Source organism: Vanacampus margaritifer, chromosome 19 (assembly GCF_051991255.1).
Source record: "Vanacampus margaritifer isolate UIUO_Vmar chromosome 19, RoL_Vmar_1.0, whole genome shotgun sequence".
Lineage (NCBI taxonomy): Eukaryota > Metazoa > Chordata > Actinopteri > Syngnathiformes > Syngnathidae > Vanacampus > Vanacampus margaritifer.
Window position 1 is genome coordinate 7,884,526 of NC_135450.1, and position 26,152 is coordinate 7,910,677.

The 26,152-nt window shown below is 39.2% G+C and overlaps 1 protein-coding gene across 5 annotated transcripts in view; it reads right to left on the reverse strand.

Annotated features, from left to right (window-relative positions):
* utrn (utrophin) overlaps positions 1–26,152 on the reverse strand; it is a 160,033-nt gene that overhangs the window by 129,025 nt on the left and 4,856 nt on the right. For 4 of the 5 annotated variants that reach the window (XM_077551970.1, XM_077551973.1, XM_077551972.1 and 1 more), the window contains exons 1-18: positions 22,201–22,301; positions 15,012–15,073; positions 13,545–13,637; positions 12,972–13,049; positions 10,569–10,661; positions 10,279–10,451; positions 8,517–8,632; positions 7,553–7,719; positions 6,210–6,431; positions 4,837–5,018; positions 4,434–4,584; positions 3,837–3,956; positions 2,937–3,038; positions 2,687–2,794; positions 2,422–2,601; positions 1,049–1,212; positions 824–947; positions 657–744 (exon numbers count right to left, since the gene is read on the reverse strand). In XM_077551970.1, coding sequence (XP_077408096.1) covers positions 657–744; positions 824–947; positions 1,049–1,212; positions 2,422–2,601; positions 2,687–2,794; positions 2,937–3,038; positions 3,837–3,956; positions 4,434–4,584; positions 4,837–5,018; positions 6,210–6,431; positions 7,553–7,719; positions 8,517–8,632; positions 10,279–10,451; positions 10,569–10,661; positions 12,972–13,049; positions 13,545–13,637; positions 15,012–15,073; positions 22,201–22,282 — 2,305 coding nt within the window. In that variant the 5' untranslated portion in view covers positions 22,283–22,301. Of the gene's footprint in view, positions 1–656; positions 745–823; positions 948–1,048; positions 1,213–2,421; positions 2,602–2,686; positions 2,795–2,936; positions 3,039–3,836; positions 3,957–4,433; positions 4,585–4,836; positions 5,019–6,209; positions 6,432–7,552; positions 7,720–8,516; positions 8,633–10,278; positions 10,452–10,568; positions 10,662–12,971; positions 13,050–13,544; positions 13,638–15,011; positions 15,074–22,200; positions 22,302–26,152 lie in introns of those variants that run through there. The other variant, XM_077551971.1, reaches the window with a different exon arrangement.

Here is a 26,152-nt window from a genome sequence, read left to right on the forward strand (position 1 = left end):
ATATGATTGAAAATAGTGTAAAAACATATGTACAGTATTGACAAATTAAATAAAACAAGTCTGCTCATTATGAAGTATGGTGTAAAACCCTAAAAATATACATCAACAATTGAAAATGTGTACATTTAAATACAAACCCAATTCCAAAAAAGTTGAGACACTATACAAATTGTGAATAAAAACTGAATGCAATTATTATTGTCACCATGAAATTTACAAACAACATATTTTTCCCTTAAAATTATAAATGTTCTCAGTTTAAACTTTTGACCTGTCACCTACCTATGTTCTATTCTGAACAAAATATTGAAATTTGGCACTTCCACATAATTGCATTCAGTTTTTATTCACAATTTGTATATTGTCCCAACTTTTTTGGAATTGGGTTTGTAAATAAAATAATAATAATAATAATAAAATTGTCATAAATTTGGAGCTCAAATACCAGCAGAATGACATTAAAGAGAAACGTCACAGGCATGAGCACAAAAGACCAGCAGCAGCACGGAGACACGTTGCAGAGGGCAAATCAGTTCAATTGATTTTTGAATAGATTCCACTCTGGACCCTGTGCACGCTCTAAAGATGTCAGCCAAACATGTTGACGGGTACAAACTCCACACTGATATGTTGAACATGACAGCTTCATCACGTACCTCTCTCCAATTGCTCCATCAAGCCTCGACCTTCCTGGATCACTTGACCGACGGCGGGCTCCTTTGCTTTGAGTTCCACCTCGTGAGCCTAAAAGCCCAAAGCGCATGTTGAACTGCCACGTTCCAACTTGTCATTTTCTAATCTTGCGCCATCTCCCTCCTCCAACCTTGAGCTTTTTCTGCGGCTCCTGACTATCAGTTGTGGGGTCCGGTTGTGTGGAGGCTATAGTCTGAGTGGACGCCTTCCATTTTTTGATCCAACTCAGATGGTCGGAAAGTTTATTTTCAAACCTGCGGTGTTTGTCCCGTTAAATAAACAGTTGAAAGTGCATTGATGATTGTGGATGTATTGATTCACTATTTCAACAGCAGGCTTTTCGAGCACTACTTACACCCTCCTGACTTCTATATCTGTCTCCACCAGTCGTTTCTTGGGAGGGGCGGGAGGGGCCAGCTCCTGGTCGGCGGCCGAATGACCGGCAGCCACGGCGACTGTTGTCATGACGACTTGTTCATCCACCTGAGTCATCCCGGCATCGGTGACAGCTTCCACCACCTCGGTAGAGAGCGAGTCCAACGTGTTAATTTTTTGGAGAGTTGCCATTTTTGCTCGCAAGTCAAAGCAAACAAATTGGCCAAATGGCAGCTCTTATCTCAAAGAACTTGTAGGTTTGATCACTGGTATCTCAAGGCACCACTGTACTCTTATGCTGCTTTTATTCTCAAATGTGTTTTTTGTCCGAACCATTGTAATTCAAGAGCACCCCTGAAGTCATGAAAACAGGGTCAAAAAAATAAATTGTAATATTTTTCCCTCTCATTATTGAGATTGCTATTTAACTCATTCACTGCTATAAATTCATTTTAAAAAAAGATTATTAAAAATTAGGGGCAAGAGGTCGATTCCATTTTTTTTTATTGTAATTAATCGCATGACTTTACTAGTTAACTCACGATTAATCACAAATTTTATATCTGTTCTAAATTTACAAGACAAAAATTCTAGGTTTTCATACTCTTGTTAACAAAAGTGGAAAAAATGTTAAACTAATAGAAATAGTTTAAATGAATTTTTGACGTTTATAGCCGTCAACGGCAGTGAATGAATAAAAAAGAAAGAAAATATCAAAAATTCGGGGCGTCAGGCGATTAAAGTTTTTAATTGTAATTAATCGCATGACTTCACTAGTTAACTCACCATTGATCACAAATTTCATATCTGTTCTAAATGTACAATAAAAAATTAAAGGTTTTCATACTCTTATTAACAAAAATGGGAAAAAATGTTAAACTAATGGAAATAGTTCAAATGAATTTTTGACGTTTATAGCCGTCAATGGCAGTGAATGAATAAAAAAAAGAAAATATCAAAAATTCGGGGCGTCAGGCGATTAAAGGTTTTAATTGTAATTAATCGCATGACTTCACTAGTTAACTCACCATTGATCACAAATTTAATATCTGTTCTAAATGTACAATAAAAAATTAAAGGTTTTCATACTCTTATTAACAAAAATGGGAAAAATGTTAAACTAATGGAAATAGTTCAAATGAATTTTTGACGTTTATAGCCGTCAATGGCAGTGAATGAGTTAATATGTGATTATGTCTTCAAGGTCCTTTTCTAATGTATTTTTCAACACAAACACAAGCAATTAAATATTTTTTTTTACTACAACACACAATATCAGATCCATTATACATTAAAGTGCCCCGGAGTAAGGTAAAGAAAAATGACAACAAAAGTGCCATACACTAAGCCCACCTGGAAGGAGCAGTCCTCCAGCCTCTGCACAAGGTTGTCCCACCGATGGGCCAAATCTTCGGTGTCAGCCTCAATGATGGCTCCAGCCTCGCCGCTCCGTATCAACGACATCACATCCCGGCCCGCGTCGGAAAGTTGGTCTAGGGTCCTCCTCTTCTTTTCCATATCCTCCTTGAGAATCTACACATTTTCATAACATGGCAATCAGAAGGGAATGCTGGGTAATCCGCAGGTGGCCTCCAACAAGAGCTCCCTCTTTACTTACAGCTAATTGCCGCACTTTTGCGTTGATTTCACTTGGATCCTTAAAACTGCTGGTCTGCGCTTGACTCAAGGCCTCTTCTCTTTCGTCTAACCATGCTCTGAATAAACTCTGCAAGCGGGAAAGCGGAAATGACGCTCGAGTCTTAAAGTGTGTCATGCAAAAGATTGTTTTTCTCATATAAATACTGTATGTCATTTGGCTCAATAAATATTGAGAAACAATTAAAGAGATAGTAATAAGGATGTTCTACCTGATCCGACACGAGCTGCTGCCACATCAGGAAGACTTCCTGTAGTTTCTGCCACCTCTCCTCTGTCCAGCGACAAACGGCCGCCCAGCGTTCACCCAAAGACTGAATGAAAGAGTTTGTCAATCACCCCGTTAGGTATCTTAAATGTCTACACATCACCTTATGTCAGTGGTGGGAAGTAGCAATGTACAAATATTCTAATAAGGGTAGTTTCCAAATGTCACCTCCCAAAATAGTTTTTCCGGAGTTAAAAACAGTACATTAGTAAAATTATCTGAAAAAAGGGCCACATGATGCCCAGATTAAATTTTTAAGAAAAATAACCAATCAAAAGGAAGGTGTGACTGACAAGGTATCAATCATTCTCTTGCACTTCATTGTAAGTGTCCTATGCGCGCCCCAATAGTGTAAACACGGCCTTCTGATTAATATTGCGTTTGTTTATTTTTTTTCCCATCTCAGGGGGCGGCCATTTTGCCACCTGCTGTCGAGTGTCGACTGAAAATGACATCAGAGTTGCTCAGGGCTCAGGTAACAACTAATCACGGCTCAGTTTGAAAACCTCACATGGCCAAACTCAGAAAACAGGTGAGACTTGATTGGTCGTCAACTGAGCTCTGAGCAACTGTGATGTCGTTTTCAGTCGACGACAAGTGTGAAAATGGCCGCCAAAACCAGGTGTTTTTTGTTGCTTAATTCATATTCCACAAATGCAATATTAAACAGAATGCTGTGTTTAAACAAACGAGGGCGCATATAACATTTTTTTGTCGACAAAATGTTTTGGTTGACTTCCACTTTAAGTAACTCCTACTTTTACCCCAAAAAATAAACAAATGTACTTGACATCAAAAAAATCTTCCTTTGATAACTGATAGCAGAGATCACAGGTTCACTTACTTGGAGCTGCTCCTCCAGGGCGACAGTAGCGCTCTCGCCGCTGTTCTCGTCCACCACAACTACCATGTGCGTTAGAGAGTTTACCTTCACCTGCTCTGCCTCCAGGTCAATCTGAAGCTCCTGAAAGGGACAAAAAAAAAACATGTGATATTAGCGTGACTTCAACCAAGTTTACTTATGGAAAGTAGTCGGTGTTGTTGATTTCATTTTACAGGGTTTTTAACTCTTTGACTGCCAAAAACGTTAAATGATGTTTAGTAAAATCCTATGGAGGAGTGCCAAAGACGTTAAAAGACGTTTTTTTTTTCAAAACAGAGGTGAAACTAACCATTTTGTATTGTTGATTACTGAAAAACGGAATAAGGTAGAAACAAACTTTTTTTTCTGATGAAAGATGAGAGTCCAATCTTTCATTTGGTAGTATGTGTGTTTCCATAGTCCAAACACATAATTTTCTGTGGACCTTGAAAGATCAGTCAAAAATGCTTAAATCGGCTGGCACCCACGGCATTCCTTTTCTGAAAACGTCTGGCAGTCAAAGAGTTAACTCTCATAAAGTAGAACAATCAAGCTAATTGGTATAGAAAGTGTCTTTACCTTATGCTGTTCGACACGTTCCTTATAGCCCTCTAGATCTTTTGCCGGCGACTCAGTCTCGATCTTTCTGATGCGGTCTTCTGTTCGAGTCAGCCAATCAGAAAGCTGTTGGAGCTGCTGCTGCTGGAGCTCCATTAGAACTTCGTGAAGCCTAAAGATAAAGAAAAAGGTGTATGTTTGTCTTTGAAACATTTGACACGATGATAACAGACCGACTGCCGCAAAGCCTTGAGGGAAAAGCTCAGCGCTTATCAGTTGTCACCTTCACATTGCTCGCAGCCTTGCACATTCCTCAAAGTTGAAAGCCATAAACATCAGAGGTCAGCGCTAAGACCGATGACCTCTATCCCGCGGCGTATGTACGCTAATCGTTAAAACAGCTTCAAATGGTAAATTCTTTTACCTGGCTTGGCGGTCCATGCTGGCCACGCGTAGGCTCTCCCAGCGGGAATTTAGCAGGCTCATCTGCTCCCGTATTTCATCCTCCACCTCTCCTGACAGGCTGCCCTGGGCGATCAGTTGATTGCCGGCTTGCAGAACGTTGCCCACACTACTCTGGTGAGCCGTCAGCTCCATCATGAAGTCCTTCCAAAGTCGACAAGAGGCACGCGGTCACAATTTGCGAGGGAAATGGACCCGCTCATGACAGGCCCGAGAGCTACGACTTAACGAGTTTAATGACAAGTTTGAATACTCAAATAACCATGAAAATGACAACCTTTTCACAGTTCGAGTTTGGTTCAGAACAAGATGTAATTTGGTTAGGGGTGCTAAAATTACAGACACGTGGCGCTGCATTATTTGATACTTTTCTGTTGAGAAATAAAATCCTATGCCTAGCCCAAGCAGACTACACCCTAGACTGGTGACAGCCAATCTCAAGGCACAGATAGAGACAGAAATGTTTTCCCTTCCCCTCCATTGTCATTCGCACACTTAGGGACAACAATGAAGCGCTCTAAAGCAGCTACACCAGCGCAAAATCCAGCTCTTTTTTTTATATTTAAATCTCATTCTTCCACCATCTCTCCATGACATATGCGCACTAATTTTTAGCTAGCAAAGCTAGCTAAGTTAGTTAGCTAGCTAGCTAACTGTACGACAAAGTACAGCTTTTTTATTAGATCTCATTCTACTGCCGTCTTTCCATGACATATGTGCATTAATTTTTAGCTAGTTAAGCTAGCTAAATTAGTTAGCTAGCTAGCTAACTGTACGACAGCGCAAAGTCCAGCTATTTTTTAAAATCTCATTCTACTGCCATCTTTCCATGACATGTGCACAAATTTTTGGCTAGCTAAGTTAGTTAGCTAGATAACTGTACGACAGCGCAAAGTCCAGCTTTTTTTTAATGATCTCATGCTACTGACATATTTCAGATAGATAAGCTAGTTAAGTCAGTTAGCTCCCTAACTGTGCATAAAAATTGCGGTGGATAATCACTGATGCAAACAAAGGCACTCAAGTTCTTATGTAGTGAGGGAGGGGCAACTCTTGTTTAAGCCACACCCCAAAATAGGAAGAAAAAATGTTACAAACTAATTTAAATTAAAACTAACTAAACCTTTGAGCTTTCTACTTATCTCGGTCATGTTTTTGTTTCAATATTCAGATTCATGCTTTGTCATGGATTCCACTAATTAGTCACAGATATCGGCAGCTGTTTAATAAATAAAATAATGCAATGTGAATGCAAAACAGAACTAACTGAGCCCAGTTTCGGTTGACATAACAACAACCGCAACTAGCTGATGGCCCTTTCACCTCTCCTCTCACCTCGTGTGTGTGAAACTGCTCTTTGACACCCTCCACGTCCTCCGACACCTCATCCTGGACCTGCAGGGCGTCCTCAGCCGACAGCAGCCAGGTCAGTACCTCCTCCAGGGTGGTCTGGTAGGTGTCCAAGTCGGCTTCCAGTATGCTGCCCTCCATCTCCCCTTCTAGCTCCATCAGGGCGTCGGGGGTCTCTGGTCGGGGACTGTTGCTCAGCTGCGTTTTCTGAGAAAAGGGGCCCGTTCATAAGAATCACCTTTGAACTGATTGTTGTTTCTTCATGGAGCGGACACTGTATTCTGTTCAATTGCAGAGAGGTGGCTAGTGGAAGTGAGGAGGTGATTTATTTTTAAGCGATGATTTTTTGAAACACCGGATTTGTTCAAATCACCATTTAATTTCAGTTTCACCATTGAATAAAACAAGGGAATGAAAACTGCTGGCAGGGTTTTGTCCCGTCTCCCAATATTGTCCAACAAAAGCTCAAATGTAGTTTGACTTGTGTTTCTCATATGGCAATGATGTCTAATCAGCTGCTGCTGAGTTTTAAAATAGAAGCATCGGTTAAAGGAGGGAGAGGCTGGACGTGACTGCTCTGAGGCATGTGGAGCGACCTGCCCTGCAGTTAGGAATAAGAAGTATGCGGGCTTATTATGGGATGCTGGGAGGTGGCTTCTGACTTGCAGGGCAGGTCAAGCCGCAATCAGTACTTATGAATCGCAATGGCACAAAACTCGAGATGCAACAGTGTTGGTCACTCAACAACAAAATGGCAGAAATTATTATGGTTGTTGAAGTGTGAATTTGACATTTTGGACATGAAGAGGGAAACGCTTGTTCACACTGTATGACTGCGTTTCCAAAATGTCACAAATCTGGAAAACTCTTTTTGCTTGAAGTCACAAGGCAATACTCTGCATCAAATACTGAAGAGGGGGAGGGCACCAATCCAAACAAAGAACCTTTATTCTGTCCCCCCGCATGGTCACAAAAGCAGCGGCATTACGCATCACTTCCTGTGGCGGGAGAAAGCGTGCCAGGAAAGAACCCCCCCACCCCCCTGCCCCCCTCCCCATCCACAACACCGGACCAATCAGATGCAATCAAGTTTTCCAGCGCTCCTTCCAGGATGTGAAGTGTGAGGGTGTGAGGCCAGGAGCAATAAATAAAACTTAAAAGGTGCTTTTGGTGGTTTCTGACAACACCACAGATGTGACGATGTGATTGAAAGCGCAGTACAGCGAACCGCAGTTTATGGTGAGAATACGCTTCAGACTCACTCAAAACTGTTATTTATAGTTTTAACTCTGCGCCACGATGTAACATGCTTTGCTCAAAAGAGTCACCTGTGCACCAAGGCCTGGCCCCGAATCCTCTGCCTCCACTTTGAATCTACGCGGCAGCGTCTCCACTTCTCGGATGGACTCCATGCTGACGTCTTTGGGCAAAACCGCGAACAGCGATGTCACATATAAAAGTATGGACTTCTTATCTGGTAACTGCACTGCCACATCTGGGAAACAAAGGAAGACACAATGTGAAGATGGTGAAGACCTCAGGAGGGAATTATTGAGTTAACACTTCTTAAATATGGCTAAACAAAAGAATACAAGGTGGAAGTACACCACTAGAAAAAAAGATAAGAGAACAAAATACGTGGAGGTATTGTGACAATGTCTTCATGTTCTTCAAATAATGTAAATTATGTAAATGGCAAAATTAAAATTTGGAATTTGGGGGTTAAGTAAGTCTTGTAAATTTGCAGGCTTGTACAGTGCTTAACACGTTTACCCTCATAAGGAAAGTGTCCAATTTTTGGCTTTTGGCTTTTTATTAATATCAAATATAAAGCATATGAAAAAAATGAGTGAGCTGAAATTGCACCCAATTGTCCAAACCATGTTGAAGTTCAAAATGGCACCGTCTAAAATTTCAAAATTATTATTGTCATTATTATATGTGGGAAACAAATGTTTATCGTAAACATGAGTAAAAATGTCCAGATTTTGGCCCATTGACTCCCATTATAAATTTTAATTTTTCATGCTCTATACACATGACGTGTTATAGTGCATTTCCCGCGATTACCCAATTTATCCCTCCACTGGGGCATCAACCAAACTTAGAAAAAAAAAAGTTTGACAATAGAGTCAGAAAAGCCATAATATACCAGATGATGAATTGGTAGTAAGATTAGTTAGTATAGGTTAGGGTACTAGCTAAACATGTTGCTCTTCATTGATTGGTCGAAACAGACTTGCTTGTTTGTCAACATGGAAGTGTTTAAAACTAGTCAGCGGGGTGCCTCACCTTCAGGGTCCAGTAGCCTCTCGATAGCCAGCTGGTCTTTGGCTTCAGTGAAGGCATGCTCCAGACGCTCAACAGGCCTCATTTGGACCACATCGTCCCAACTGAATGCATTTGGCCTACAAATGAAAGGAAAACATCACATTTAGGATAAAAGTCGTCCTTTATAGATACACAATATAAGAATATGAATGGGATGTACAGTATGTAAATGCTGCACTAAGAGAAAAGACTGTATTGGGGCGAGTTGGATTGTGGAATGTAAGGGATCAGTGATCCATCTAAGCCCTGGGCCGAGTCTAAACCAACACTGGCCTTTCTCACAACTCAAAATCCCAAGAGTGAGTGTACAACAGCTAAGGACGGTTACAGAAGAGGGGGGGAAAGGGGTGCGGGGTCCTCGGCTCACTGGCTTTTTCTTCCACACACAACGCAGCAAGCATGTGCAAATACCAAAAGGGCAGGTGTAAACAGGGTAAGTCAACACACACATACACAGGAGACCCAACCCCCACCTACTGTAAATACACACACACATGCTTTGCATTCTGCCTAAAAGCAGGCATTTTTGCATCTGATGGAAATAATATCCAATCATAGATTTCTATACATAACCATAAGTCTCAAGTAATGCGACTTGCTTAATGCTGACTAATGACTGATTCGACTTGTGAGTACACTTGTGGTTCCGGTTTGATGAAATCAAAGGATGACGAAGTCAGACGAGACCTTCTTGGGATAAGAAAATACAATGGTAGTCAGATAAAACACAGCCAAGGCTTTTTGAAGATAGTTGGGAGTGACTTACGCAAGTATAAAAGAGAAGTTTAGATGAAAGTACTGTATTCTTTAAACAACCCCAGCGTGCGCTGATTTTCCTGCAGAATATTAAATAATCTTAAATTATATCGAGGACACCTGGATAAGCAAGCAGCAGTTAAGCATAGTGAGAGAAAAAAAAAATAGGGATGGATATGTGAACAAGCAAACAACTTTATCAGATTAACAGTACTGCAAATTATTGAGTCACTTAAATAGTTGAGTAAAAACTCTTCTTTGTTTGTCTGTATGACTATTACACCGCCGCTCAGTGGACAAGGAAAGCACAGCAGAAAGATAAACAACAAATTAATAATGATGCACTTTTTTTTTTATTCTTTACATTTTGTTTAATTATTTTCTTAATGTATGTTTTTATTTGGTGCAATATTGTATAATTTTCCTCATGAAATTTCGTTTGTTTATTTGTTTTTTTGCGGAGAGACTGGAACAAATTAATGGCATTTCCATTCATTTAAATGGGGAAAGTTGATTTGAGAGTGTTTTGAGTTTTCCCAATTGTGAATGTTTATTAGGGCCCAACTCAATCGGCCGCTATTAGCCATTTTAAGAAAAAAAATCAAAAATCAAAAGCAAAAATCTGCAGGTTGTATTTTTTAACAAATTAAGACCTTACAATATAAGACAAAGATAAATGACATTTAAATCTCCCTCCCCCGCAAAAATAAATCCAAATCTGCCAAGTTTTAATGATATTTAATTCTGTTGTAATGTTAAATATTAAAGGACAAAATATTGTAAAATGTTATTTTATTCATTATATATATATATTTTATTAACCGGTTATGAGAATTTTATTTGGCTGAATATCAGCCCAAAAATTCCATATCGGTCAGGCCCTAATGTTTACATCTTTACTTTTTCTTTTCTCTTTTCTGTATGGACAGCACTGTTGCCATGACGGTACTTAGGGCATGCTCCTCACCTGAAGTGGTGCAGGATAGCGCTGAAAGCCAGGCCGTCGGCCCAGCTGGTGGTGAAGTTCAGCACGTTGACCTCCGGGTAAGCGCGCGTGGACTGACGCACCCAGCTGAGCAAGATCTTCTCACTGTTGGTCTGCTGCAGGCTGGACATGACGTCCTTCATGATGTCTTTCACCTGTAGAAAAGATGACGCACGAGAAAGGAGCATGTCAGAATTGTATATTTGTCACTGGAACCATTTAGCTATAATATATAGTATTAGGGCGGTGGTGGGGGGTACGAATGCGCTCACCTGCCAGTGAAGAATAATGCTCCAGATGAGTCCCAAAGTAAGCTTGTGGTTACCATCAACAATGTCAGTCCCACCAATGTTTACTAGATCCACCTGACGATTTTAGTAAAAGAAAAGAAACAACCCAAGATTAGTAATGTAAAAAAAAAAAAAAGTTTAAAATAACATTAAAAAGAAAATCCTTCATCCTATGACAGCAGAATATAATTTCTTCATTCCTTCTATCATTTCAAGATTTTTACTGCCACTCCCAGTTGGAGTTTACCAGAAATGTCTTAACACAAAACTACAAACTGTAATTTTATCTGCATCTGTTAGCTTAATACTAACACACAATGCAAAACGCCACTGACAAGCTAACAAAACTAGCATTGCCGTTGCGGTAGCACTTATAACCATTTAGGCAACAGATACGAGACCTAGTATACATTTCTTCGAAAAAAGAGGCCATGTTGCTTTCTTTACGATTTTTATTTCTATTCCCAATTGGAGTTTCTCAGAAATTACTTAACATAAAACCAAACCCTACATACTGTAACTTTATCTGAGTCTGCTATCTTAATGCTAACACACAATGCAAAACGCCACTGACAAGCTAACAAAACTAGCATTGTCGTTGCAGTAGTACTTATAACCATTTAGGCAACAGATACGAGACCTATTATACTTCGAAAAAAGAGGCCATGTTGCTTTCTTTACGATTTTCATTTCTACTCTTAATTGGAGTTTCTCAGAAACGACTTACATAAAACCAAACACTACATACTGTAACTTTATCTGGGGCTGCTATCTTAATGCTAACACACAATGCAAAACGCCACTGACAAGCTAACAAAACTAGCATTGTCGTTGCAGTAGTACTTCTAACCATTTCGGCAACAGATATTATAACACAAACTGTGCCGCAGCACATGTAGAGAGGCAACATAATAGTCACAGGTGTATATTCTTTATCCTCTGCAAAAAACAACTAATGTAACTTTATCTGAGTCTACTACCTTAATGCTAACACACAATGCAAAACGCCACTGACAAGCTAACAAAACTAGCATTGCCGTTGCGGTAGTACTTCTAACCATTTCGGCAACAGATATTATAACACAAACTGTGCCGCAGCACATGTAGAGAGGCAACATAATAGTCACAGGTGTATATTCTTTATCCGCTGCAAAAAAAACAACTAATGTAACTTTATCTGAGTCTACTACCTTAATGCTAACACACAATGCAAAACGCCACTGACAAGCTAAAAAAAACTAGCATTGCCATTGCAGTAGTACTTATAACCATTTCGGCAACAGATATTATAACACAAACTGTGCCGCAGCACATGTAGAGAGGCAAAATAATAGTCACAGGGTGTACATTCTTTATCCGCTACAAAAAAACAACTAATGTAACTTTATCTGAGTCTACTACCTTAATGCTAACACACAATGCAAAACGCCACTGACAAGCTAAAAAAAACTAGCATTGCCATTGCAGTAGTACTTATAACCATTTCGGCAACAGATATTATAACACAAACTGTGCCGCAGCACATGTAGAGAGGCAAAATAATAGTCACAGGGTGTACATTCTTTATCCGCTACAAAAAAACAACTAATGTAACTTTATCTGAGTCTACTACCTTAATGCTAACACACAATGCAAAACGCCACTGACAAGCTAAAAAAAACTAGCATTGCCGTTGCAGTAGTACTTATAACCATTTCGGCAACAGATATTATAACACAAACTGTGCCGCAGCACATGTAGAGAGGCAAAATAATAGTCACAGGTGTACATTCTTTATCCTCCGCAAAAAAACAACTAATATTACCGCATCTTTCTGAGCAGTTGTGTCTTCTTTGTGTGTATCTATATGCCTGTATTATTCTGCTCCCACAAGGAACGGATTCATGACATTTACATTTATTGGGTAAAGATGATTTACGATGCGGAAGTGTGAACATGGTCCCGGAAAAATCCAACTCAAGGCACCACCACAGAAGCTATAGCAAGACCATGTTTGACTTATTTGGACAGGATCAAGCCAAAGCACGGGCCGCGTGAGGTCATGTGTTTAGCTTGGTGACACCTCGCTCTACCGCAGAGTCCACCTTTCACCCCATTTCTGCTTCCAATTAGCCTCATTCTTCCGCTTGGCTTGCATCTCTCGCTCCGTGTCCTTATATGTCTCAAACAAACTGCAACGGGGAAACTTGCAAGGTCACACACAGACAGGAAAGGAAGACATTTCATATCAATTTGGGTCTTTTCCTGCTTTGAATGAGACCAGCGTGTCCTGTCTAATGTCATGTTTACCAAAACAGAGGCGATCCGTGCGATTAAAACCCCGCAAACACTTTCCGACCTTCACCCACCTGGTGACAAAAACAAAAAAGCAGCACACTCACTCACATTGTTCTGATGCAGAACTTGAAGCACTTTGTTGACGTTGTTGAGCGCGTGTACTCTGGTGGAGCCTCGCTCTTTGGTCTGAAGAATAAGAATCACAGCACAATTAAGGATTATTGATTTGAGCACAATAGCGCAAGAATCTTGGAAGAATCGCGTATAAATTCAGAGGAAATGACGGCAAATGGGATATTCAGTTAATAGGCATTGTGAAGTGCAACCACTCACGGCAAAGTAGTTGAATGTACAATGTGAGCGACTTACTTGATAGGAGAATCAATGCTTTCCTTTGAGAATTTATGGAAAGAATGCCAGGCTAAATTGCAAGCAGCTGTAAATCTTTTATAAGGCGCTACACTGACTGACAGAATTGCAGATTTATTGTTATTCTAGCACGAAGGGATTAAGCATATTAAGCGCGGATTGAATGGCAATTTCTGCAGCTGTAGGGACCAAAGCAGGATATATAATGGAAGGATAAAAAGCGGAAAATAATAGACAATGCGTATATCATAATGCTACATGAAAAAAAAAAAATTGATCGAGTTTGTTAAACACTCGTGTAATGTAACTGACCAGGACGTGGCCAGTGAGGCCCTCCAGCAGGTCCAGCAGCTTCCTCCCATCCCTCAAGTCAGCGAACATGTCCTTGATGGCCGTTTTAGCCTCCTGTTTGGATGACACGCAGCAAAACATCCACTTCTTTACTCTGATTGATTGATTGATAGAAAACACATTACAAGTCTAAAATATAAATTGAAGTAAAAAAGGAAACAAGAATAGGAAGAAAGAAAAGATCTAAATAAATACAATTTAAAATTTAAATGAAATCGATTTGGGGGCATTTAAAATCGATTCTGAATCGTACTAAATGAGAATCGATTTTTTGGCACACCCCTAGCGTTTATTATTTTTGTTTTATAGACACTGGTAAAAACTGAATACACACATGCAACAGCCCCTGTTAAAACACTTTGTAGCACTCATACAAAATAATGCTATTTATAATATTTTCATTTTTTGTAGATTTGAGGGTCATTTTAGGAAAAGCCATCAAATTTCCATGTCAAACAATGACATTTAGGTTATTTTAATGGCTTTCTAATGTCAAAATTAACGCAGTACTTATTTCAATGTATTTAAACTAGGGCGATTACATTTTTGAATCGTAATTAATTGCATGACTTCAAGAGTTGACTCACGATTAATCTCAAATTTTCTATCTGTTCTAAATGCACAATAAATAAAAAATTCTAAGTTTTCATACTCTTGTTAACATAAAAGTGGAAAAAAATGTTAAACTAATAGAAATATGGCTGCATATTTTAAGTCATTGATGCAGTAATTTCATAATAATTAAAAACTAAAATTTAGTTGAAATTAAAAAGATGTAGTGCCCTGTAAAAAACAAATGTGTGGTATTGATTTGTGTTGGTTATTTTTCTGCCACTAGATGGCATTATTGCATTTCTAAGACATTGACGACTGCTCAGTGCATTTTCCTTTTTATATTAAGAGCTATCTAATCTTTAACATGAAGTGATTTGTGAAATTCTGCACATTTTTATAATAGTAAAATACAATTTAACCCCAGCGTCCACAAATATTTGCATTATTATTAAATGTATTACTGCTAAATTTTGACATGGTCGTGTCTGCGACTGGAATTCCCACAGTAGGCTTTTCAAGTACGGGGCTGTCATTAATCGTGTTAAAAAAATTTGTGCCGTTAAAGGAACTTTAAATTAACTCACACTTAACACACTTATTTTGACACCCCTGATTTAAACTTATTATTAAAGTATTGTTATTCATTGAGTTTGTGTTTTGTATACTTACACAATGTAACATGTCCAATAGGCAAAGATTATTGTAAACAGCTCTCTATGTGAAACATAATTATACAGTTGATGCTGGGTAGAGACTAATGAGCATGAAAATGAAATCACATTGTATATAAAATAACCCAAATTACAGCAGCTAACTTGTTTTTTTGTTGAGTAAACAAGAAATAAAATAAAAGTATCACGGTCAAATTGTTACCTTTGAGAACTGTGCATTTATCCACTTGGTGAACGTTTTCTTCTGCACCAAGTCATGTTCATCTGTGGGCAAGAAAAGAAAAAAAAACTGGCTTTTTTAGTTCACTTCACATTAGTCTTAATTATGATGATAACCACATCTGCTGGTTGCTAATTAATTTCAAGCCATAAAAGCTCCAGCCTGGAATTAAAGGGCACATTAAGCTGTCCAAGAAGTCCAAATTGCTATTAGTGGCTAATAACTACTAAATTCTCCATTGGAAAATCATCGAAAGTACCTTTTTTATGCTTTTACTTCAGTTTAAGTGAATCCTTCCCATGCACAATTCATGTCGTGTTTCCAGAATTTAAAAAAAGTTAATTAAGTTGTATATGTGAAAAAAAAGCCTTTCAAAGAGGAGGCGGAGACGAAGCAACAAAAAAGTCTGTGTTATGTGTGTGGTTAAGTGCCACTGTAAGGACACAGGCCGCTGCGTAAAAACACCCTGAACCGAACAAAAGGTCAGAGGTTATGATCACCGGACCCCGCAGTTGTCTGCTTCTTTGTGTCCATGTGGCCGCTTGCTGGCTGGCTATAAAAATAATAACATACCATGTAGAGGCTGGATGGATATCAGGGAAATGTATGTTGGCTTCAACTTAACATCCTAACTTTTACTTTTACTTTAATATGAGTGCTTTTTTTTTTCTTTTACTATCAAAGACAACATAATTAGAGAGGAGTATTAGGGGCACACTGATAAAGAAAAAAAAACAAAAGTCATAATGTTACGGAAATGTTCATTCTTGTACCATATCAAGTTTATTCTCATACAATTTTGATTTTATTCTCATCGAACTGTGGTTATATTATTATAACATTACAATTATTTTTGTATTGTAGTTTATTCACGTGCAATTATGACTTAATTCTCTTAACGTTACGACTTAAGTCTAATAACTGATTTATTCACATATTACAGCATTACAAAAATCATCTTAAAGGTTACCATTAACTCATTCAAACCCAAAAACGTATAACTACGTTTTTTAATACCCTGTCCTGCACTCCCCAAAACGTATGTAAACGTTTTTTTTTAATGCTAGAGAATACAGAAGGCTTTGATACAGCTGACATGAAGAAGTCACTTAAAGCAATGATGGTTATTACAAAAAAACGGCCAGGAGATGGCAACAGAGTATAAGAGATCAGCCAAGGCCATGTTGTAACAACCTCTTTTCTCCAGTGTTTTGAACAGGTCTTTGAATAATTATGAAACTTAGCTATATTCTAATGCTAATTGCTGCAAAACGTAAACAGATACAAATATACTTTTTTTTCCTGATGAAATAGAGACTCTAATCTCTCTTTTGGTAGGATCAATGTGTTTATAGCAATAGAACAGAATATTATGTGGACCTTGCAAAATCAGCCAAAATCCAGTAAAACAGCCGGGGGGGAAGGGGGTTGCTTCAGTGAAAATGGCTGCGTGAATGAGTTAATTGCCTTTTAGTGTTTTTTTTTGTTGTTGTTGAATCAGTGCTTTTCTATCTTCTAATTCCTACTTAAGTACAGCTACTTTTGCCATCTCTGGAAATAAAACAGGAAACGAGCAGCGTGACAACAATGGAGTCTGACTCACAGGCTGCCTAATTAACTGATAGATGCCATCAATAATGTCAATGCAGGTATCGCAGTCCGGTGCAGCTGTGCTCTCAACACATTATCGGCATTTCCCTTGACTTGAAAGCCTTATCAGCTCCCTGTGGCAGGCCTCTGAGGCCCCTGGGGGGGGGGGGGGGGATGGGTTGGCACAAGTCTCCTGGGGCCTTTACCTTGCCGCCCTCACAGCACAATAACACCAATTCATATGTGCCCGAGTCTAGACCGCCGTAGCACAGGAATGTCAAACAGCTGGAAAGATCAAGGTAGTGGAAACCTTCCCATGGGCAATGTATATAAACAACATTCAAGTGTGTCCTCTTAAGTCACTTTACTTATGACTGCTTACATACTGTGTGTATGGTCAAACAAGTGCTTAAGACAACCCTGTAAATAACATACAACACCACTTAGCCAGACACTTATACAACTCAGAAAATATAAACAGGCAGAGCTAAAATAGCCGAGGGGCAATTCTCTTCAGTGGGCAGTGGTAGGTGTTCACTGCTCAACATGATTTAGTACAAAAAGGTCAAAAAATTAAATAAAATAATTATGTTGCTTGATTTTTCTATGTGACGTCAGCAGATTGACCTTGTCGAAGTGTTTTCATTTTGTATTTGATTGTTTGTCCAATTCAATAAAAGGTGGAAAGTGGAAATGTGACTGTGGCGACCTTAAATGCTCTATTTTTTTCCCCCATTCACTTAAGTAATAGCCTATCCAAAAAGGTTAAAATTTCGGATCCTAAAACACAGCGACAAATAGCAGGGAAAAAAATAAACGACCAAGTGACATCTTGTAATACCAAATCCTCATAAAACTATATTAAATATGCACATTCCCAGAAAAATTAAAACAAAATACGCCTCATAAGTCACAGAACATTAGAGAGTTTGAACCATCAAGACTCGCCAGTTAACTCACAATTCCACAAATTACCCAGACCCCTAACTAAATAGCCACTTTGAATATTTAGCTACCTTAACTCATTAACTCCCAGGCATTTTCACTGAAGCAACCCCCTTCGCTCCCAGCTGTTTTATTGGATTCTGACTGCTTTTGCAAGGCCAACAGAATATTGTGTTCTATTGCTATAAAAACATGGAACCTACCAAAAGACAGATTAGAGTCTCTAATTTCATCAGAAAAAAAGTATATTTCTATCCATAGAATAAAGCTAAGTCATCATTATTCACAAACCTGTTGAAAACACTGACAAAAAGAGCTTGTTGCAACATGGCCCTGGCTGATCTCTTATACTCTCCTGCCACCTGCTGGCCATTTTTGTAATTACTACCATTGCTTCACCCATTCTCTGTACTCCAGAGGCTGCACCAAAGCCTTCTGTATGAGGATACAGGATCGAGATAATGAATGGACATGAATGAGATGCACAAGAAAACACAGGACAGCAAACTCCTGCTATTTTGTGGTTCATCGTTCCCGCTGTGATCATTTTTTTCAAGGATTTTTACAGCAGACAGGCAAGTAGCACAACCACGTTTTGGCATGTTGTCTGTATGTGTTGCTGCACGTGTGCAGTTATCAAGGTTTATAATGACCGCAAAATGCTAATTCCCATCTACTGTATAGCATTTCACATTTACATGTTAGCATTAAGATTTTTCTTGTGTTTTACTTAGTTTAAAAGTGCATGTGGAAGGGTAAAACTATTTTAAAAATGTGTTTCATATGGTGGCAGGTGGGTCTGTAACGTATTTTCCCACGATAAATGTGGGTTCAACAAAAGGTGTGAACGTGATCTAATACGACTTAAGAAAGATATAGGCATATGTTAATTTGTTGAAAAAAGCCCAGTTGTGATTGACATGATCATCACTACGTGCTGCCAATGCACATTTTCGAGTCTCTGCGATCCTCTGAAGGCTAAACAGGAAGTAGAGATTGCATCGAGGCGGTGTAATCCCACGGCTCACTGGGCACACACGTGTCCTCGGTTTACTGTATGTACACACAGAATGCTGCGTTTACGCTTAGAAGTGAACTTTTTAGTTGTGCATGTGACACGAGCAGAAAGTTTTTACGTCAATAACACCATCAGGATTTATGGCGGTTTTGTGATAGCATAAGTGCCACTGGGAAAATAAGCAGCCAATAAGATTCAGCCTTTATTTATTTATTTATTATTATTATTTATTTATTATATTATTTATTTATATTTATTTATTATTATGGTCTTTATTTAAATAAATAAAAAATAATGGGTCTGTCAATAAATCAGGAAGGTGGTCAGTTGGTTTAAACCAATAACATGGCTTGATTTAAAAAACAAGTAACCACAATGACAATAAAGATAAATTAGTTATGACTTTACTGCTGTGCTAGTGTAGGTTCCGATCTAGGGACGAATTTTCGCAATGTCACCAACGTAGGAACAGAACTCAGTAATAATAGCTATTATATTGGTCCCACTGCTGCTAGTCAGTTCTCATTTTGTTTCCAAGCTAGGACGTTACATAATCCATCCCGGAGAGGATTGCGAGTGTGGGGGACTCAACCTTGAGCAAAACTGACCAAGAAACATCATACAGGAACCCTAAAACAGTCAACTAGAAACACACACACGATTAACTATTTCACAGGTGGACAAATCTCATGAGCTCAGGGCAGGGAGAGCTGAGGTGGAAATTAAACAAACCCCGCTGGTTTCCATGGCAACATTACATTGTAAACATGGGCGAACAAACACAGCAATTTAACAAGGCAGGCCACGCTTCCTAGGTTCACATGGTTCCACCCCAGTGATTGTCCTAATCGAGGGTTTAACAAAATCCTGCCGTCCAATGATCTCAGTTAACCCATTAACCATAATATCTGATCACGGGCCAACAAGCTGCGATGATCTCCAAGACATGCAGATTTTAGTAGGTATCATTGTTTTTAAGGTAGGATTTGAGTCTGATTATGATCCAGCAACTTACTAGGATGAACTTCACCTTCACAGTCAACAGTCAACACAACGGCAGGCTTTCAAGTCATCTGCTCATTGTGCGTCACTAAACTAACTCCTCCTGGAAACAAAAGCGCTCTCACAAAACAACCACGGCAGAGATGAACTCTCCCTTTGCCTGTGTGTAGGATGGGAAGAATGCACAGAATTCTCATCATTCCCAAAAGCATTCCTCCCTCCTCCCCACCAGTGATGACTTGCCTCAGCTTGTCCCAGCCGAAGCCGAGCCTTGTTGACACGGCTTTTGCTCTCCAAGAGTTGAGAATTTCTAGGGTCGGAACAATTCTTCGTCATCATCTATGACGGACTGTGAAAAACAGTTGAATGTTTCCAGTACTGTTTCTGTCATCGAACTGCGTTTGAAAAAAGCATAAAAATCTAATCAGGAGATTGAAAAATTACAAACTCAGCAACATAAAATTCATAAATCCGAACGCACCGTGGTCTATCACTAAACTACACTAACACAGGACGTAAGTCATAATTACAGAAAACATTTGTATAAAAAAAAATTTAAAAAATCTGTGGGCAGAGTACCGAACCTTGTGATACACCACATAATCCAAATTTGCAGTTGGAACGTGCTATGCTAACGCAATAGTTAGGTCATAAGTCGCCTCCACTGACAAACCATTTAACAAAATGGAACTCTCGTGTGCTCGTGCACAAAATGTGAAAAGCATGTCGCTAAAAACCAACAATAACATATTTCAAAATATTACGTCATCTCCATTGGCCAACAAAATCATCATTCAAATAAGCCTAATACTGTACGTCCTCTTGATAGCTTACTTCCTCATTCACTTTTGTTTGAAGAATCAGACATGCAACACGAGACATTGTCAAGACAGTCAATGAAGCAATTGTTTACAACCTTAGATATGAATGGAATGTTTTGAGCAGATGATTGACTTAAACTTGTAGATTAAAAAAAAAAAATGCTGCCTGGGGTACACCTTGGACAGTTCAACCTTGTGGACAAATGTGAGTCTCCAATGAACCTAGCGTAAATTTTGGGAATGTGGGAGGAAGCCAGCCCATTCAACACATTGAAACACAGCGAGAGCATGCAAATGTGTCACACTGATGTTCCAAAGGCGATTCGAACCCAGATGGTTCGATAGTTCAAAATCAAGTGGATAAAGATTTTCCAAACAAAAATGACGGCCTGTGAAAGACAGTTGAAAGTTTCCAGTACTGTTTCTGTCACCGAACTGCGTTTGAAAAAGCATAAAAATCTAATTTGAGTATAGAATTGCTACTCAAAGAAATGTCAACATTCCGGTGCTCCTCCTCTGCCTGCTGCTCTTTCTTAACCAGGCAGTGAGTGAAGGACTAGAAGAATGCAGCAGCAACAGTGAGAGAGAGCGGAGGCACGACAGGACAGAGCAGACAGGGAGTGGGGGAATCATAATGCATGGTGGAACGGCGGGTTGAGGTTTGGGGGGGGGGGGGTTGAAGACAGATAAAGTCAGTGTTCAGAGCCACCCCGGCATGCAATGACAGATTTAAACATTCAGAGAGACAACACAGGCGCTAACCTTGAAAAATGCTACCTTGGCTGTGGAGTGGCCAAACTTCACAAGTCACAAGCTGTCCAAATCATATGATTTTTTTTTTTTTTTACATCGCATGCAAAAAATAAGCCATTATGGTACAGTCAGTTAGCCCTAGTTTATCAAAGGGGTACGTTCCTGTCCACCCTGGTGATGAACAAAATCAGCAAAGTAGCATTTTAGCATTTTAAAACGTCATGCATATAATAAATATCAAACTATTTGCATGTGATGTCATTTTTCTCACTTGAGGTCGCCACCCTCACATTTGATAGTACTGTAGTATCTGTGACTACAAAAAGGCAGGGCTTGGCTTGTTGAGGGATGTCTGACTAAAGGAAATGAGAAGTGGGCTTGGTTGGCTATTACCTGGCTAAATCATTATCTACTCCGAGTTGAGTGACTCAGCAACGGTTGCAGCAGGCTGCAGGACGCGTGTGAATATGTGACAATAAAGCGATTGAAAGAGGCCTGGCGGCGTCGGTGGAGGTGTTAACAATTTGTTTGAACTAGCATTGATATGCTATATTAGTTAGCAATGTCAACTTTACTATAGACTTGCAGTTGTGCAACTTAACCCGTTATAAATATGCACATTTCACTTTTGATTTGTTTATTACGTGCGAAATAATCCCGAACTTTGGACAATCTGTCTATTTCACGCGCTTTCCTTATTGCTACACCAGTCTAATGTAACAATCCATGTGGAAAAATAATCACTGCAAAATTCAACGATTTAGCGAATAAGATGTTTATTATTCAAGCTTGTAGCATAAAATGCTATTTTTTTTTTTGTGTTCTTCGCCATCTGTTTAAGCACAGCAGACTGTTTTGTAATGTTTTTTTGCATGTGCATTGGGTGGGGGAGCATCCAATTTTTTTATTTGTGTCTTGAGTTAAAGCATTTTGGAAAACTTGATTAAGTTAGCCGTGTCAAGCAGACTAATTTTTACTTCAAACGCTCATCAGTACATCAGATTAAAGTGGGTAAAGAGCTCCCTTTTAGCCTTGCACTTACCAACAACAAGCGTTATTTCAGACTTTCGTTTCCTCTTGAAAAAGTTGCGCTTTCTCCATGACGTCCACTTACTTAAATTCATCTCGGGACGGTGAAGAAAGAAACAAACAAATGCACAAAATGAAGACAACGGGGCAAGAGACGGAACGACAATACAAAGCAAAAGAGGAAGTAGGAGGTGTGTGAGGTTTTTTGTTTTTTTTTCACTAAAAGGTCCTTTGAGTTCAGGTGCTAGGTCGCCTCAGCTGCTGTGACATCGCACACATCCGCCGGCCCACACACCCGGGGTGGGTGAGAAAAGTAAGTCGTGTAAAGATCGGTAAAGAAACCATGACCCCCCAAGAGACCTGGTCCCAACATGCTCTGCGCATCCGGGACACCACATCAATCATAAACACTATATTAACAGGAACAATGCAAAATGAAGACGTTTCTGAAGTTGAGAACCCTTGTGGTGCAAAATCATTTGTCCAGAGAGGCAACTGAACAAACAATCCCCACAGTGAGAGTGAAAAAGAAGGCAAGGGAAGTTAATTTTTCCTATGTTTTGTTTTCTCTCTTCCTTTCCTCGAGAGGGAGGAAGTAGATGAGGAAAACCAGTGCGCTGAAGTGAGTCGACATCTTTCTAAAGAAAGAAACAAGTATGCGCTGTGATCCCAGCTAAGGAGGACTGAAAGTGGGGAAGGACAGTGGACGAAGAAGCCTAGAGACAAAAGAGGGAATTTCCTCTGGACTGAATTAGTCATGCTGGCAGGAAGAGGCTTCCAAAATCTCCATCATTCTATCCTACTATGATCACTTAACTCATTCACTGCCATTGACGGCTATAGATGTCAAACATTCACTTTATTTCTACAAGTTTAACATTTTTTTTCCACTTTTGTTAACATAAGTATGAAAACCTAGAGAATTTTTTTTTTATTGTACATTTAGAACAGATATAAAATTTGTGATTAATCGTGAGTTAACTAGAGAAGTCATCCACGATGATGTCATGATTAAAAAAATGTTATAGCCGGACACCCCTAATTTAAATATTTTTTAAAGAAAAGATTATTAAAAATTAAAAAATAATAATTAATATATTTTTTTAAATAGAAAAGATTATTAAAAAATTTAAAAATAATTACTTTTTTATAGAAAAGATTATTAAGAATTAGGGGCGTCAGGCAATTAAAATTTGTAATCGTAATTAATTGCATGATTTCACTAGTTAACTCACAATTAATCATATTTTTTTATCTGTTCTAAATGTACAATAAAAAAAATCAAGGTTTTCATCCTGTTGTTAACAAAAGTGTGTGTGTGTGGGGGGGGGGGGGTTAAACTAATGGAAATAGTTCAAATGAATTTTGATGTCTATAACCGTCAATGGCAGTGAATGAGTTAAAGGGGAAGTCAAACCCCCCCCCATAAAATGGTTACAATATGTTCTATGCAGCCCCACTAGTCTAAATATGGTATTCTGGTTGATATTGCGTTAGTGGAATATGAGTTAAGCAACAAAATCCAGCCGTTTATATCCATCTTAGGCGGCGGCCATTTTGCCACTTGCTGTCGAACTGAAGATGACATCAATGTTGCTCAGGTTTCAAGTAACAACCAATCACAGCTCATCTTCAGAAAACAGGTGAACTGTGATTGGTCATCGCCTGAGACGTGAGCAACGTTGATGTCATCTTCAGTCGACAGCAAGTGGCAAAATGGCCGCCCCCTGCGATGCATAAAAACGGCTGGATTTTGCTGCTTAACTCATATTCCACAAAAGGAATATTAATCAGAATGTCATGTTTAGACTAGTGAGGTCACATATATTGACTTCCACTTTAAACAGAGTGGGGTTACACACATACTGATAAAAATGCAGACTTTAACAGCTGTTAATTAAATACCAATGATACAATCTGGATGCTATTTCGTCTAGAATCTTTCCAGTGCCTTCACACAACCACATCATATGAGCTTCAAAAATACAATATATCCGCTTAAAAACTCTGAATGGCTGGAATATCCCACCAAGTTATCACTAGTTTTTTTCACACCGTGACTATGAGGCACTCTAAAGCATTCATGCTAAAGTGACGCCCCTGACCACACGCTGGACACATTCTGTGTTCAATGGGAAGCAAACCATGACCTTAAAACCAAGGTACATACCAAATTTTGACTTTTGGCCTAGGGTTACATTTCTAGCAATTATATAATTATGTGGTTTTACAGTTATTAGCCCCCTCGGGCCAACGGTGATGTGGCCCATAATAAAAATAAATACGAATCAATTAAGTAAATTGTGCGAGACAGCCTATCTCATAATATCCATACATTATTTCTGTCAAGTAATTCTTGACACTCAAATGATTAAAGTGTCAACACACTGAAAATGAAAACTTACAAGCCGTAACAAAAACAAGTCTGTGGCTGCCATGAACACAATGTTGTTTTGTTCGCTCGCACGCACCCATCAACAACTGTACAACCCTGACGATCAGGTGGCAAGTGTCACTGCAGAAGGTTTCAATATTTCATCCAGTTATTAACAAACAAGCAAGTCAAACTGTCGCGGCGAAAGGGCATACCACACACACACACACACACACACACACACACACATCAGAAAACTTGACGCCACACCCTCCATTTGGCGACAATCCCGTTTTTCAGCGTCCTCGTTGTTTCACGTCACACCCAAAAGTGCAAGCAGATGGCCAAAGACGTACGTTCGCAAGAGATCATCATGAACAGAGGCCAAGCTGTGCGGGAACAACACACAAGTCACCAGCAACGACAGGAGAGAGAAAGTCCAATTCTGAGTGCGAGGGCGATATTTGACCTCTCACATTTGTCTTCCCTCTGGAATGAGCCGAGTGGGTCAATCAGACAGGGGCGGGGTTCAAATGCTGTGCCATGTGGCAAACTGTATGTACCCTGTTCAAGCCCAAAGAGTCAGTTCAGGGCAGGAATGTGTCTGTCAAATACTTTTCGCAGACATTTTTGTCAGCTTTTTATTCTTCCAAAACAAATCCATGCGTCTTTAGATAGACAAAAAGAAAATACTTCAATAATGTCCAAGGGTTTGAGAACCAATAAAACAATTGGTAATAATGTGGTTTCCATTCCCTGAACATTTGACAAAGACCACACCTGAACTGTAAAATGTAGAGTTCAGACAATCATCCACAATGGACAGAATTAACTTGTCTGAACTGATTCAACCATTTCGGTTTCTGACTTGCTGCACTGCCAGTTGCTGTGCAATATTTCAATGTATGGGTATATCGTATTGGGATATAAAAATAGCTGTGGTAAGGTTTGATACAAAAACGTTGACCGTATGGTGCATTATTTTAATTAATGTCATATGTGGACTGTGGAGTATTGGGAATTGGTGAGCTCTGTTGCTACACTAATGTAGCATCTGACACGCCTTTCAATTATGTCATCCTTCAGCCTGACTCGCCAAGAATTATTCATCCATAAATGCTCAATCCAACCATTGCGTAATTATTTAGCACCGCACCAGCCATCAATCGTCGAAATATTCAAGGTAGAGTTGACATAACTGTCTTGAATATTTCCAACGAGTTATGAGAGTTAGCATGTCTTGCTAACGAGCTACTAGCATGGCTAACATCAGTTAAGTTCCACACTGATGTTATTTAAAAAAGTGGGAAATAAGCTCGTCAGTTTAGTGCTATACTATAGCCTACTATAATTAGATTTGTTTGAATTCAATTGTATTATAGACTTGCTACCGAGCTAACTAGCATGACTAACATCAGTTAATTTCCACACTGATGCTATTTAAAAAAGTGGGAAAGAAGCTAGTCAGTTTAGTGCTATACTGTAGCCTTCTACAATTAGATTTGTTTTAATTCAATTAGACTTGCTACCAAGCTAACTAGCATGGCTGACATCAGCTCATTTCCACACTGGCGTTATTTCAAAAAGTGGG